The sequence below is a fragment of the Callithrix jacchus genome, chromosome 7 (assembly GCF_049354715.1).
Source record: "Callithrix jacchus isolate 240 chromosome 7, calJac240_pri, whole genome shotgun sequence".
NCBI lineage: Eukaryota > Metazoa > Chordata > Mammalia > Primates > Cebidae > Callithrix > Callithrix jacchus.
In genome coordinates, this window is record NC_133508.1 from 126,081,147 (window position 1) to 126,097,601 (window position 16,455).

Genomic DNA, 16,455 nt, shown 5'->3' on the forward strand with positions numbered 1-16,455 from the left:
TTCCTAATTTTCTGTAATGTATAGGTACTAACCTTTGATAAGTGCAAAAATAACCTTTGATAACTGCAGAGCAGTCACTGTGGCCAGTGGACAGGGAACTCTGTGGCCAGTCACTAGAACCTGGGGAGCACTAGAGGGCACCACTGTTCCTCTTAGTCCATACGTGGAGATGTGTGGTGCTAGGACTCAAAGACGGTGTCCAGAGGGAGAAACTTCCTTCTTCCTAGGTCTCACGCTGGGTGGGACAGGTTCTACCTGACTGGATGATGGTATTTTTTCTGGTGTTTTCCCCCAGCTCTGAGTAATACTGGGTGAGTGCCCTGTTTTTTTCAAGGGAGAAGTACCAGTTGTCTTCATGGTACCAACACCCATTCCCGTTCCATGGTCAGCAGAATGACAGTGGAGGTTCACTCTTCTAAAGGAAAGTCCCTCTGTGAGTCAGAGTCTGACCTTGCTCACCAGGCCACAACAGGAGACTGTATTTCTAATCTGGTGCCAACCTCCTTTCAGATGTTTCAGAACCATGACATCTGTTTCCAGAGCAGTGAACAGTGGTGATGTCTAGATGGATTCAAGTCCCCTGTAAAAACTACCTGATCAAAGAGCAAAATGTTGTTGGTCTTCTCGTACAGTAAGAAGTCAAATGACCCTAAATCATTGTTCCTCAAAGAGTGATACACAAAACATCTAACACGTCACAATCACATAAAGGGTGCTGGTTAAAAACAACTGGACAATCCCAGGCCCATTTAAATCTTATTTAAGGTGCTCTTTAAGCTAGGTGTGGTGACTCACGCCTGTAATCTAAGCACTGTGGGAGACTGAGGAGGATGGACTTGAGGTCAGGAGTTCTAAACCAGCCTGGCCAGCATGGAGAAACCATCTCTACTAAAAATAGAAAAAAAATTAGCTGGGTGCCTGTCTGTAATCCCAGCTACTTGTGAGCTGAGGCAGGAGAATCCCTTGAACCCAGGAGGTGATCCCTTGAACCCAGGAGGCGGAGGTTGAAGTGAGCTGAGATCGCGCCACTGCACTCCAGCCTGGGCAAAAGAGCGACACTACGTCTCAAAAACTAGGTAAATAAATGAAATGCTCTTTAGTCTCTGAGCGTACCAGTAAGCATAACAAAGAATAAAAAAGAACCAGAGACATGCAGCTTCTACATTAGATTTTAACATCCAGAAATTAAAATCTGTTGATCTGCTGCTACTATTAATTTACCAGCATCTTCTCTGCTCAATAAGCTGAGAAAATCACATATTTAGAACATTTTAATCTCTCAATCTGGTACCTTTCAAGGTCCAAGCTCATCACTTTTTGTTTAATAATATACATATTAATAAATCTCACATACACATCCTTTCAAACTAGAAACTAAATATGTTGATGTTAACAATCGTTCTCAAAAGCTTTTGCTCTTTCCATGTATTTATTTAAAAAAACTGTATATATAAGAAAAATAATGGAAATCAAGAACCTCTATCAGCTTTATTAGCTGCAATGATTTGCATTATTTGCAATTATGTATAAGTTACAAGTAACATGTAATTATAACAAAACTTTAGTTTGAAAAATGTTTTATTCAGGAATTACATACTTTCAAATATCTTCCAAAATAGTTTCCTAGATTGCTACAAAAGAAATCTGATAAGAAATTTAAATCATTAAATATGTTTTACTACTATATACATACAGAATGCCAAGCAATAGTAGTCAGCCCTGGAATGCGTACCGTCTTGTTCTTCCTCACGAAAGGCTTGACCCATCATTTTGTATAGGCTATGTACAATAGGCAAAGTTCTGTATTCATGAATTTGACTTTAGCTGCCTCAGTTTATAGCTGTGGTAGTTTGTCCACTGGGGTGTCAAATTTGAAGTCTGTAGGAAACAGATCTGGGGCTCGAGGATAGATAAGTCTGTAGGACTGTCTGATTGTAACATCAGCAACACCAGCAATATCTCCAATTTCTAAAAGACAAAAATCAAAACATTAACTGTCACTTCCATCCTACCTCCTTTTTACTACCTGCATTGTAATTTGTGAGATATGACAGTAAAAAGTGCCAAACTTAAAGATAAAACCGGAAGTGCTAATTTCTAAAAACTAATAATGGAAATACATACTAAAAGGTGGAAAGTGGGAGCTAAAGTTAGTAACAATAAAAATGGTACAAGTAGTTACTACTTTACAGGGCTGTCAATGTTTTAAAGGGTTTAACTAATATAAAACATGAAGCCAGGCGCAGTGGCTCACGCCTGTAATCCCAGCACTTTGGGAGGCCGAGGCGGGTGGATCACGAGGTCAAGAGATCAAGACCACCCTGGTCAACAAGGTGAAACCCCGTCTCTACTAAAAATACAAAAATTAGCTGGGCATGGTGGTGCGTGCCTGTAATCCCAGCTACTCAGGAGGCTGAGGCAGGAGAATTGCTTGAACCCAGAAGGCAGAGGTTGCGGTGAGCCGAGACCGTGCCATTGCACTCCAGCCTGGGTAACAACAGCGAAACTCCGTCTCAAAAAACCAACCAACCAACAAAAAAAATGTGAATAGTCTTCATATCTTAGCACTAGGGGTGTTATATTATACTGGATATCATATTTAGAACTGCTCCTTTTTCTTTATAAATCTTTCTGAGGATTACAAAAGTACTCCACAGATACATTATTGTAAAGAAATTCACTTTATATTTCTGTGTTTGAAAGCTCCCATGTAAAATCTCCCCTCGCTAACTTCTGTTAAAAGGTCCTTATTAAAAACAAAATGTGACACTATAAATATTGTTCTATAATTTTTTTCTATGTAATACATCAGAGATCAACAGCTATTTATTAAACCATATGTACATTTTTAGATTTTTTTCACTGATACAAGCACATACTTAAGCAAGTATTTTGAGCTCACATGAACATTTCTTCTGTTATAGAATCCTAACAGATCTACTTTTACCCTTTAAAGTCACTATCCCTTTTTTCCTTTCAAAGTCATTAAAAGAAATAACAAAGGACTGCCACTAAAATATCTGGTTAAGTATTATGAATGCTTTATTAAAATGGATTTTTAAACATCATTTATTTATTTAGAGATAGAGTCTCACTCTGTCACCCAGGCTCACTACAACTTCTGTCTCCCGGGTTCAAGAAATTCTCCTGCCTCAGCCTCCTGAGTAGCTGGGATTATAGGCACCTGCCACTATACCCAGCAAATTTTTGTATTTTTAGTAGAGATGAGGTTTCACCATGTTGCCCAGGCTGGTCTCAAACCCCTGACCTCAGGTGATCCACCCGCCTTGGCTTCCCAAAGTGCTGGGATTACAGGTGTGAGCAACCATGCCCAACCTAAACATATTTTAATACAAACTCATTTTACCACCTTTTCAGTTGATTCAAATCAGTGAGATTCTAGTGATTTTCACTGTGAATGCTTCCCATCACTGTGCAATTAGCTAATTTTAAATTTCTTTATCTCACTGCATTATTCTAGATCTAAATACCAATAAATGCCAACAATTTGACTGTCAATTGCCTGCTGTGCAGGGAAGAAAAGGACCTTAAATTCAAAGATATTTCATATAAAGCTAAAAAGCAAAAAGCACCAGGATTAATGTTTTTGTGTTGCTCATTAGAATAAACTTTACAACTAGGAATGTGCCTCAAGAACCAACTGTCTAGCTCCGAGTTCTCAATTTTATTAAAGATTCAAAATTTCCTTAAAACATGAGTGAAGGCCAAAGGGAATGGACAATGGCTCATTTAAGTAACTAATGATTGCCTTCCTTTCTCTAATTATTCCTCTGTATCATTTATGACTTTTATCAACATATAGCCTAAGCTGAAGGCTGCTGTGAATAGGATATTACAAAGTTATTGAGGCCAGCAATTCACTAACTCATTTTTTTGTGTGTTTTGAGACAAGAGTCTCTCTGTCTCCCAGGCTGAAGTACAGTGGTGGGATCTAGACTCACTGCAACCTCTGCCTCCCAGGTTCAAGAGATTCTCGTGTTTCAGCCTCCTACAGGTGTGCACCACTGTGCTTAGTTGATTTTTGTATTTTTAGGAGAGACGAGATTTGACCATGTTGGCCAGGCTGGTCACTGCACCTAGCTTGTGAATTTCTTTACATGCATTTGCTCATGAATAATTTCTATAAACCTCAAAGATTTGGAAAGGAGTAGTCACTTCTAAATTTAAAAGGGAGTCTTTGGGCCAGGCGTAGTGGCTTGTGCTTAAAATACCAGCACACTGGGAGGTGGAGGTGGGCAGGCGAGTCACGAGGCCAGGAGTTTGAAACCAGCCTGGCCAACATGGTGAAACCCCATCTCTATTAAAAATCCAATAATTAGCTGAGCGTGGTGCCACGTGCCTGCAGTCCCCGTTATTCAGGAAGTTGAGGCACGAGAACCGGAAAACTGAGACACGAGAATAGCTTAAACCCAAGAGGTGAAGGTTGCAGTCAGCTGAGACTGTACTACGCCCTCCAGCCTGGGCAACAGAGCAAGACTGTTTAAAAAAAAAAAAAAGGAAAAACAAAAAGAAATCCACTTAATACTTCTGGTGAAAGTTTTCCTACAACACTAAATTCAAACATGGTTTTAGAAGGCTATTTACATCTACTTATTTCAGAATTTGTATTAGGAAACTGTAAAATACTGTACAAGATGAAAAAAAAAACACCATTCACAGAATGTTAAAGGTTGATAGCCAACACATATTTTACAGTGTGTCTATCTGTAGGATCCCATGCCAAGCAGTGAGAAACAACGCATGCCTCCCTGACCCCTAAGATTTAAAAAGGTAAGTTTGGGGAGGAAATGAGTATTCAAAATGATCAGGAGGAAGACATTTAGGGGACAAAAAAAGAACTTGTAAAAATAAAAGATACACAAACTAAAGTTTTTTTTTTTGAGATGGAGTTTTGCTCTTGTTACCCAGGCTGGAGTGCAATGGCGCGATCTTGGCTCCTGGGTTCAGGCAATTCTCCTGCCTCAGCCTCCCGAGTAGCTGGGATTACAGGCATGCGCCACCATGCCCAGCTAATTTTTTGTATTTTTAGTAGAGACAGGGTTTCACCATGTTGACCAGGATGGTCTCGATCTCTTGACCTCGTGATCCACCCGCCTCCACCTCCCAAAGTGCTGGAATTACAGGTGTGAGCCACCACACCCAAGTTTTTTTTTTTTTTATAGGTTTCTCTCTCTGAACATTTTATTTATGAGCTACTTAAAAGCAAAACATATTTTTTTTTTTTTGAGACAGAATTTTGCTTGTTTTCCAGGCTGGAGTGCAAAGGCGTGATCTCGGCTCACTGCAACCTCCACCTCCTGGGTTCAAGCAATTCTCCTGCCTCAGCCTCCTGAATAGCTGGTTCTACAGGTGCGCGCCACCATGTCCAGCTAATTTTTTGTATTTTTAGTAGAGATGGGGTTTCACCATGTTGACCAGGATGGTCTCGATCTCTTGACCTTGTGATCCACCTGCCTCGGCCTCCCAAAGTGCTGGGATTATAGGCGTGAGCCACCGCGCCCGGCCCAAAACATATTTTCTTAATGTTTTGAGGCTGAGGAATGATATCTTATATGTGGGTCTTTTTTGTTTGTTTGGTTTTTTGATACAGAGTCTTGCTGTCACTCAGGCTGGAGTGCAATGGCACCATCTCGGCTCACTGAAACCTCTGCCTCCCAAGTTCAAGCAATTCTCCTGCCTCAGCTTCCCAAGTAGCTGGGCCTACAGGCTCATTTTGTAAGTTTAGTAGAGATGGGGTTTCACCATGTTGGTCAGGCTGGTCTCGAACTCCTGACCTCAGGTGATCCACCCACCGTGGCCTCCCAAAGTGCTGGGAATACAGGTATGAGCTGCCACACCCGGCCATACGTGGGTCACTGATATTTACCTGCTTCACACTTAAAATGGAAAAACAATCACATGCTGCAAGATTCCCAGTTTACTGCCAACTTCCTGGTGACAAACCCTACCTTTCTGGGTCCTCTTTTCAGCTGATGCCTGTGAGGCCATGTAAATAGCTGCTGCTGCCACAGAGATGGGGCTCCTCCCGGGAACCAAGTCCAATTCCACAGCTTTACGGGCTATATGTGTAGCTGCCATCTGCACTTGTTTAGGAAGACAAAGATTGGAACAGAACCTGGACATAAAGTCCCCAGTTGTAATCAAATCCACACTGGTTTCTAGTGCTTTCAAAATAAGTTTAAAACACCGACCAATTTCTTTCTTAGAAATTCGTGATACAGCACATATTTCTAAAAGAAAAAAAGTTTAAATATGTCAATTATTTAAGCCATATAGTTCATTTTAAAATCTACCATTTCTTATTATAAACATAATATCCATTCTAATTGCAAAACATTCAACCATGCCTTAAAGATGAAACCCTAATCCTCTCAGTGATACTTCCCACAGAGGTAACTGCAAATTTCTCAGTTAACTTTAATGTTCACCACACTTTGTTTTTGAGACAGTCTGTCGCCCAGGCTGGAGGGCAGTGGCATGATCCCGGCTCACTGCAACCTCCACCTCCCGGGCGCAAGTGATTCTTCTGCCTCAGCCTCCTGAGTAGCTGGGACTACAGGCATGCACTACCTCGCCTGGCTGATTTTTGTATTTTTAGTAGAGATGAGGTTTCACCATTTTGGCCAGGCTTGCCTTGAACTCCTGAACCTCAGGTGATCCACCTGCCTCGGCCTCCCACAGTGCAGGGATTACAGGTGTGAGCCACTGCGCCCAGCCTAATGTTCTTCACTCTTTAAATTTAGGTCTTAATCTTTCAAAATACTAACTTCTCTAAAGATTAATTCATGCAAGTAAATTTCTTTAAAGAAAAATTCTTTGATATTTACATATTAATCTGTTGTAAGCAGTGTGTTATCAAGATGAAAGAAGCTAAAGAGTGTCTCTTAGGCAACACAATGTCATGTGTACATGAAATCCCTGCGATTATGAGCTATGTCTCGATGAGAAAAAATACCTGACCGTGTTATTCCCAGATGCAACCACCATACACTTTCTGAAGAAATTTAACAAAAGCCCTGTTGTACTTATAACAACAACAAAAAAAATGATCAAGGCCATCACCTCTTCACTTTTACATAAGAAAACGTAAAAAATACTGACTGGATGAATGAAGGGTAGTATAGTCTTCAGCTAAACTTGAGCTTTGGTAGTGAAAGTCAGTGTGCAACATTGTGAACTACTGGTCACGTATTCACATGTAACTGCAAACTAGATGAAAAATACCAGTTTTTTCTAAGCCTCCAACTGAAGTGTAAAAGTGCAAACAATATATCTCAAGAGAAAAAACTTCACTGACATTTTCTTTTTCTTTTTTTTTTCTTTTCCTGAGACAGATTGTTGCTCTGTCATCCAGGCTGCAGTGCTGTGGCATGATCTCAGCTCACTGCAACCTCCGCCTCCCGGGTTCAAGCAAATCTTCTGCCTCAGCCTCCCAAGTAGCTGAGAGTAAAGACAGACACTACCACACCTGTTAATTCCAGCACTTTGGGAGGCTAAGGCGGGAAGATCACCTGGTGTCAGGAGTTCGAGACCAGTATGGCCAACATGGCAAAACCCTGTCTCTACAAAAATTAGCTGGGCGTGATGGCACGTGCCTGTTATCCCAGCTACCCAGGAGGCTGAAGCAGGAGAATTGCTTAAACCTGGGAGGCGGAGGTTGCAGTGAGCCAAGATTGCACCACTACACTCCAGCCTGGGTGACAGAGCAAGATTCCATCTCAAAAAAAAGAAAAAAAGCTAAAAACTTACCTTTAAATGTCCTAGGAACCCCTTCTTGTCTACAGGCAATATAGAGACAAGCGGAAGCTATAGCATCGTTAGCTCTTCCCTTCAGGCTCTTCTGTTCATACACTTGCTTGAATAAATTATTCGTTCGATCCTTCAAAGCAGAGAAACTAAGTTTAACTCTATGCTATTTAATTAGTTGCAATATCAAAATTTCATGTGTTCGTTAAATTATGCCAAGTCAATGCCAGAATGGCTTAGAGGAGGTAGACAAGAACTTACAACTATATTTCGAGGTAAATTGATTCTGTCTGCCATGGTAGTGATTTCTTTGAATGCATTCATCATTGCCCGATCAGAACTGCTCATTGTTCTCCGATTCTGGTACTTAGAATTCCCAAATTCATCAAAACTTGCAGCTCCTGTACCCTACAAAACAGTTTTATAACTATGAAAAACAATTTTGCAGAGCATGAATAATGGACAATTTCTGTGAAAAAAAACTTACACGATCTGATTCTATATAGATTAGAAATCTGCACTGTGCATCCTGCCTATCCCACAAGTAAAAAATGTATCAAGTTAAGGTGTTTGAAAGAGGGTTTCTATCAAATACTTAAGGAACAGGTAATTCTAAACAACTGTTAAAGAACATAGAATATGAGAAGCTTAAAGCATATAAATAAAAATATGATTGAAAACTAGACAAAACGGAAAAACAGTCCAATTTCACTTAAAAATAAGATTAAAAATATTAAATATTAGCAAACAGAATCCAATAGCATATTAAAAGGTAGTATATCATGATCAAGTGGAGACTGTTCCACAAGCTATTATTAGAAAATCAAATAACATAAAACATTATATTAATAGATCTGAGAAAAATCATGATCGTCTCCAAAGGTGCTAAAAAGGTAAGTGAACAAAATTCAAGTTCATCTTTGATAACTCATAGTACACTACAAATGAGTAATTCTTTACAACATAAAACCCCTCTGCCCAAAGCTAGTAATATAATTAATGGAGAAACATCACCAGCACCATCACCAAAATCACAAGACAAAGGCACTTCCTACTCCTACTGTTTTTTAACACTGGTTGGAAAAACTAGTCAATATTATTAAGAAAGAGAAAAATCGGAAGTACAAAACTGGAAAGGAGGTGATAAACTATTTGCAGATACTAACTTTATATATCTGGAATATGCAAGAAAATCACTAAAAAACAGCTGATGCTATAAATCATAAAGGCAGCAAGGTCAAGATAGAGAAATCAATACCCTTCATATGTATAATCAACCATTTAGAAGACAATGAAAGCAAGTATTTCAATTACAGCAACAACAAAAATCCAGGAATAAACTTGAGAAACACGATGAGATGTTCATGAAGAAAACTTTCAAACATCTCTGAAGGCTACATAAGATACATAAGGAAATGAAAAGGCATTTTGATATGAGTTTTTGGACACAAGATTTCTCATGAAGAAGTCAATTTTCCCTATGTCAATTTGCAGATTAATCTGACCAAAAGCCCAGTGAAAATATTAAATATTAAAAAACAGACCAAGTGTGGTGGTACACGCCTGTGGTCTCAGCTACTCGGGAGGCTGAGGCAGGAGGGTCACTTAAGCCTGGGAGTTTGAGGCTGCAGTTAGCTATACCACTGCACTCTAGACGGGGTGACAGAAAGAAACCTTGCACTCTAGACTGGGTGACAGAAAGAAACCCTGTCTCAAAAGAACAAACAAATGGGCCGGGTACGGTGGCTCACGCCTGTAATCCCAACACTTTGGGAGGCTGAGGTAAGTGGATCACCTGTGGTCAGGAGTTGGAGACCAGCCTGATCAACATGGCAAAATCTCATCTCTACTAAAAATACAAAAATTAGCTGGGCATGGGGGCAGGCTCCTGTAATCCCAGCTACTCGGGAGACTGAGGCAGGAGAATCACTTAAACCCGGGGATGGATGCTACAGTGAACTGAGATCACGCCACTGCACTCCGGTCTGGATGACAGAGCAAGACTCCATCTCAAAAAACAAACAAAAAACCCCACAGAAAACAGAATCCAATAATGCACTGAAAGGTAGTATATATCAACCATGTGGAAACTATTTCACAAATACATTATTAGAGAACCTAATAACATAAAACATTGTATTAACAGAGCTAAGGAAAATCAAGACAAACTCCAAAGATATAAATAATGCAAGTGAACAAACCTAAACTTTTTGTTTTAAAAAATGAAACAAACTTAACTTTTAAATGGAAAAGACTAGTGAAGAAAATGCTGAAAAGGAAGAGCAATGAGGGAAAACTAGAGTTAATAAATATTAAAACAGTGTGGTATGGCATTTGCCTAACTGGACCAGGACAAGACAAGACAAATCCAGAAATATTCCCAAGTACACATGGAAATTTATTATATGAAAAATGTAGCAGCTTAAAAATATTTTTATCTTGGCCAGGCACGATGGCTCACGCCTATAATCCCAGTACGTTGGGAGGCTGCAGTGGGCAGATCACTTGACCCAAGAATTTGGGACCAGCCTGGGCAACATGGCAAAACTCTGTCTCTAAAAAAAAACAACAAAAACTTAGCCAAATGTCATGGCCCACACCTATGATCCCAGCTACTCGAGAGGCTGAGGTGGAAGGATTATCTAAGCCTGGGAGGTAGAGGTTGCAGTGAGCTGAGATCATGCTACTGCACTCCCACTTGGGCGATAGTGTTAGACCTTGTCTCAAAAACAAAATATGCAGGATTCAGCATGGTAATTCATGCCTGTAATCCCAGAGCTTTGGGAGCCTGAGGCGGGAGGATTGCTCAAGACCAGGAGTTTAAGTCCAACCTGGACAACAGAGAGAGATTCTGTCTATACAAAAAAATTTTTTTTTGAGACAGAGTCTTGCTTTGTCACCCAGGCTGGAGTACAGTGGCATTATTTCGGTTCACTGCAACCTCTGCCTCCTGGGTTCAAGCAATTCTCCTGTCTTAGCCAGCAGAGCAGCTGGAATTACAGGTGCCCACCACCATGCCTGGCTATTTTTTTTTGTATTTTTAGTAGAGATGGGGTTTCACCATGTTGGCCAGGCTGGTCTTGAACTCCTGACCTCAAATGATCCGCCAGCCTTGGCCTCCCAAAGCCAAGGGATTACAATCATGAGCCACTGCGCTCAGCCAAAAAAATTTTTTAAATCAAAACCAACCAAGTGTGGTGGTATGTGCGTGTAGTGCTAAGCTACTTGGGAGGCCAGGGCAGGAGGATCACTGGAGCCCAGATGTTTGTGCCTTCAGTGAGCTTTGATTATGCCATTGTACTTACTCCAGCATGTTGCCCAGACAAGTTTTCTTTTTCTTTTTTTAGACGGAGTCTCACTCTGTCACTCAGGCTGGAGTGTAGTGGTGCGATCTCAGCTTATTGCAACTTTTACCTCTGGGGTTCAAACAATTCTCTGCCTCACCCTCCTGAATAGCCAGGATTACTGGCACCCACGACCACACCCAGCTAATTTTTGTATTTTTAGAAAAGAGGGTTTCACCATCTTGGCCAGGCTGGTCTTGAACTCCCGATCTCGTGATCTACCCGCCTCAGCCTCCCAACATGCTGGAATTACAGGAATGAGCCACTGTGCCTGGCCAGACAAGTTTTAGACAAGACTTGTTTGAAAAAGACAAAAAAGGGGACCATGCAATAATACATATGAAGTTATAAAATAGTATATACATCTTTGATTAGTTCTTAGTAATACTGTCAATATTACTTCCAACTCGGATAACAGAGTAAGAGAGTCAGGCTGCCAAGGAAATTATGCTACTGCCTTACATACTAATAGCAGCTACCACTTACTTGAGCACACAGTACATATTATAGAAATACTTTACATACATTCTCATGAAACCCTCAAAATCTCTGTAAGTATTCTTATACTCATTTTACACCAAGAAATGTAAAAGTTTAGATAAAAACTTACTAATATTAGAAAAGAGGCTACACTGACCTCCCATTTATCTTAGGTGGTACAAAGGGAAAAGAGAAGACATTCTTGATAACCAAAGAATATATCAATATTAACTCATGAAGATCACACTATACTCATGTTTTGTGTGTATACAGAATGTGATTTATGAAAAAAAGAGCCTGATACAAAGCCTCTCTAATTTAGATTTAATGATCTTCCCCACTTTAAAATGGAAGAAATATACAAGTTAGCCATCATTCACAATGATATTACTAGCAAATCTTATTAGATAAGTCCAGATTCTCCATTGGTGCAGTAACTGATACTTTTGCAAAGTCCCCAAACTCTCAGGTCACTTCGCAACTCTCAATCACTCTGCAATTGGTAATGCCTGCCAAATGGACTTATTACCTTGCCAATCATGGTAGACAAATCTCCATCACTCAGAAGAGGATTCTGAGAATCTCCAACTCGAGATGGATCTTTTGTTGCTTTGTCATTGCTGAAAGTTCTCCATTCAGATCCCACATCGATAACACGGTCACCTAAGAATATATGCACACATATGAATCATTTTGTCAAGATAAGGTGTACTTAACTACACTGTCCAATGCCCAACTAAGCCATTTTATTTCCAGGAAATCTTAACATGGACATCTAGGCCTCAGCTTAAATATCACATTTCAGACATTTGTCCTAAAGAATTCCTTTAACTATTGTGCCAGTCCCATAATAATCCTCTTGAAACATTATGCTACGATACTCTAACTCTTGGAAGAACAAGAATTAATCAAAAGTAGCAAAGTATAGCTGTTCATATGTGATGCAAAGGTAGTAATGATGATTCAGAACCAAATTTTGCATAAAATTTGCAACAGGCATGGGAGAAAACATTTTTCAGAATGGTATTAATGTACATAATTTAATATTAAAAAATCACTACATTTTCATGAGAAATGCTTCACAGAAAGTAAGCCTAAGCTTCTGTTCCAAAGTAACAATTTGATGAAAAATATATTTGGTCAAATAATTTATAAAGAATAAACTTCAAGCCTAGAATCACTGAAAAGAAAGCCTGGTAGGCAAACTCTTTTCTTTAAGCAAAGAGACAGCATCTAAACATATGTCAGAAAAAGCAGAAACAAGCAAACCTTATTAATTACTGTTTTGGTGAGAAAGCTCAATGTCTGGCAATACCTTCAAAGTAGACAAAAGTTAACACTGAAAACTTACACATGCTATTCATTGTGCCCTTTTGTAAATGTTCTCATTTAATCTTCACAGCCTTAGAAACGTAGGTACCGCTTTTATTGCCACTTTACAAAGAAGATTAACTAGTCTAAGATCACACAAAACAGAAATGCACATCATAGTCTGTTCTACACTGCAATTGTAGAACACAAGCTGTTTTAGTTCAGTGTGATGAAGCTGAACATAGGAACCAGATCTTTGTGTATACCCAGCAAGCAGAAAGAAAGAAACTGCAGAAACCAGTTACTGCAGCAATCAGAAGTTACAGTATTAACAGTCAATTAATATAAGAGTCTAAACTCTGCCATTTGCTGCTTAGCCTTGGAATATTACTTCATTTTTATGTCTTTATTACCTCAGCTTTAAAATTCTCATTAACCTCATATTTTAAAGATTAAATAAGTTATTATAATGCCCATTTATAGTGCATGTGAAGTGCTTCAAAAGTAGTACTAAGTGCTCAATATTTGCTACGTCCTGCTATGAAAATTAGAAAGATAGCAAATATTCTGAGTTCCTCCATTTTTGGTGGGGGTGGTAAGGGGGAGGCATCAGTTTAAAACATGAATCTCCATAGAAGACTTCAAAAGTTTCTAAATGCTTTGTTGTAAGTATTTGATCAGGAGGACAGCAAAGAACAGAGAAAACGGAAGGAATTCCACCTAGACCATGCTTTTTAATTTCTACATGAAAATTAAACGCTCATAAACAATTAGAGTATAGTGACATATAATTTAATCTTACTGACAGATTTAAGAAAAGGCCAGGCATGGTGGTTCACACCTATAATCCTAGCACTTTGGGAAGCTGAGGAAGATCACTTGAGCCCAGGAGTTCGAGACCAGCCTGGGCAACATGGTGAAACCCTGTCTCTACAAAAAATACAAAAACAAATTAGCTGGGTGTAGTGTCATGTACCTGTAGGGAGGCTGAGGTGGGAGGACCACCTGAGCCCAGGAGGTTGAGGTTGCAGGGAGCCGTGACTGCACCACTGCACTCTAACATGGGTGAGTGAGACCCTTTCTGAAGTAAACAGATGCTCAACAGAATGATTCATTCCCGAAGGCTCTGACAATTTTTTTTTTTTTTTGAGACAGGGTCTCAATCTGTCACCCAGGCTTGAGTACAGTGGCGCAATTTCAGCTGACCACAGCCTCTGCCTCCTAGGCTCAAATAAGCAGCTACAGATGTGCACCATTGCCACCTGGCTAATTTTTGTATTTTTTGTAGAGATGGGGTTTTGCTATGTTGCCCAGGCTAGTCTTGAACCCCCAGGTTCAAGCAATCCATTCACCTTGGCCTTCCCAAGTGCTGGGATTACAGGAGTGAGCCACCACACCCAACAGAAAAACGTTTTTTCTTTAAGCCGCTGAATCACCAGGGGAAAAGCAGATTATCACTTGGACTACCATGTGTCCACATTACAAAGGGATTGAGATTAGAGGCAGAGTTCCCATCTGCCATTCCTGTATGCAATGAGAACAGGCAAGGAAGGCAGAAGCAGGGCGGTAAGTTAGAAGACAATTTTAATGTATCTCATTGAGTAGGTGGCCTGAAATAAGGAGAAAAGTGTTAGAGATGGACGGCATTACATGGATTTCTGTTTCCTCCTCCTCATAATAAACATCACTAAACTTAGAAAGCAATTCTAATTATACAGATTTTAAAAAGATACTTTGAAGTATAAATTGTCATTGTGCACCGAAACCTTACCATTGTGCAGTGAATATTATTCACCAACAAGCCCATTTCTCTAAGAGATCACACTAAAGAGACCAATTTTTCTTTCTTTTTAGAAAAGAATACTTGCTCACTAAAAAAAGGTATGTTAGAAAAAAATTACCTGCATTCCCAATACCCAGTGACGACCACTATAGTTTCATATATGGTCTCTGTTTTCATTCGTGTGTACACACCTATTTTGTATGTTTTCCTAAAATTTAAATTAGATATTATGCCTGTTTCATGACAAGCTCTTTTCACTAAATTCATCATAAACACCAACATAGTATTTTTAGACAAAATTTAGTCCCTTCAACAGCATCCAACAATTAAAGTGATACAAGGGTGTTCCCATGCACTTATGTTTTCAAGGAGAGAAAAAATAATCTAACTTCCCTATTTGACAAAATAAAAACACAAACATGCACAGAACAAAAACCACCAAAAATCACCGTGGCCTTCAAACCCAGCTTAAAAAAAAAACATCAAATGTCATCATTAACTTGTAATATTTTTATTAACATAGATGAATGTATTAAGAGAACGGCATAAATGAAAAGGCAGGAAGGTATGCCCAGATCTTTTAAGTCTATCTAGAAATCTAAAGGTAAACCATTAGTTAGCGAAGATGCTTCATTTCATAGCATTTTCTGAAACACCTTACCATGAGTTACATTTGCCGTCTGCTTTACATTATTTTTAAAAAGACAAGATGGATCTTTTTAAGGTAGTACAGTATAAATAGAAAACACAGCACTGGGTGGTGATGTAATTTTTCCACATACGTAAGAATGATCTAAATGACTCATTCAAGAATCTGTGGTTTGTGCCCTTTTTTTTATATTTAACTATTCAAAAGAGCACTCATAAGGAATAAAGTTTCCAAAATAACTCAATTAGCATACCATGAAACTACAACTAGTCCAGCAGATTAAGTGCATGAGTAACAAGAAATAGGGCAAGTCCATTCAGAAAAAAAAAAATAGAATACATAAAGGATTTTCATTTGAGGAAAATCTAAATGGAGTAGTATTTTTACAAGTTACTCTGGAAGAAAGCTGCAAGACAAAATTTTTTCAAGGGTGAGGTGGTACAAGACAGCCATGCCTGGGTACAATCAACCTTTGAAAAGAAAGAAGCCAGCCAATTAGCAACACACAAGACTTAACATATCCTTTAATGCTCTAGAAACAGAGAAACATATGAACTTCCACTAGTTTCCTTCTTTACCACACACTGATTTTAGTATAGTTAACACCAGATAGTCTATGTGAAGATTCATAGTACCAAAGAAAACTTAACACTACTACTATAATACATATATGTGCACTATTCCTTCCTCATCTATAGTGTGATCTTCAACATTTTTAATCAAGTTCCCCATCCAAAAAAGTAAATGCACCCAATATGTGTATTTATGTGTTTCACACATGCATAGCTCTCAATCCATATATTAGAGTGATGTCTAAAGAGTATTAACTAAAACATTTTACCATATTCTGAAGAGAATACAAATTCTATCTCTTTATTTTTCAAGAAGAAACCAAGAATAATCGTCAAAAATCATGTACCAGTTTAAAGTGGTTCAGTCACTTTGGCATCTATCTTATAATCTGGCAATTCTATTCTTAAATTGAGTTGGCCTTCTCTATCTGTGTATTCTGCATCCACGGATTCAACCAACTGCAGATTGAAAATGTTTGGGGAAAAAATGCCGCTGCACTGAACATGTACATTTTTTCTTGCTATTATTCCCTGACCAAAGGGTTAACA

At 39.1% G+C, this 16,455-nt stretch overlaps 1 protein-coding gene across 6 annotated transcripts in view; it reads right to left on the reverse strand.

The window, feature by feature from the left end:
* Nucleotides 1-1,560: 1,560 nt before the first annotated feature.
* Nucleotides 1,561-16,455, reverse strand: part of GTF2B (general transcription factor IIB) — a 37,545-nt gene continuing 22,650 nt past the window's right edge. For all 6 annotated transcript variants that reach the window (XM_002751045.8, XM_035252061.3, XM_078332372.1 and 3 more), the window contains 5 exons: nt 12,121-12,254; nt 8,029-8,175; nt 7,771-7,900; nt 5,970-6,251; nt 1,561-1,968 (listed from right to left, as the gene is read on the reverse strand). In XM_002751045.8, coding sequence (XP_002751091.1) covers nt 1,835-1,968; nt 5,970-6,251; nt 7,771-7,900; nt 8,029-8,175; nt 12,121-12,254 — 827 coding nt within the window. In that variant the 3' untranslated portion in view covers nt 1,561-1,834. The remainder of the gene's footprint in view (nt 1,969-5,969; nt 6,252-7,770; nt 7,901-8,028; nt 8,176-12,120; nt 12,255-16,455) is intronic.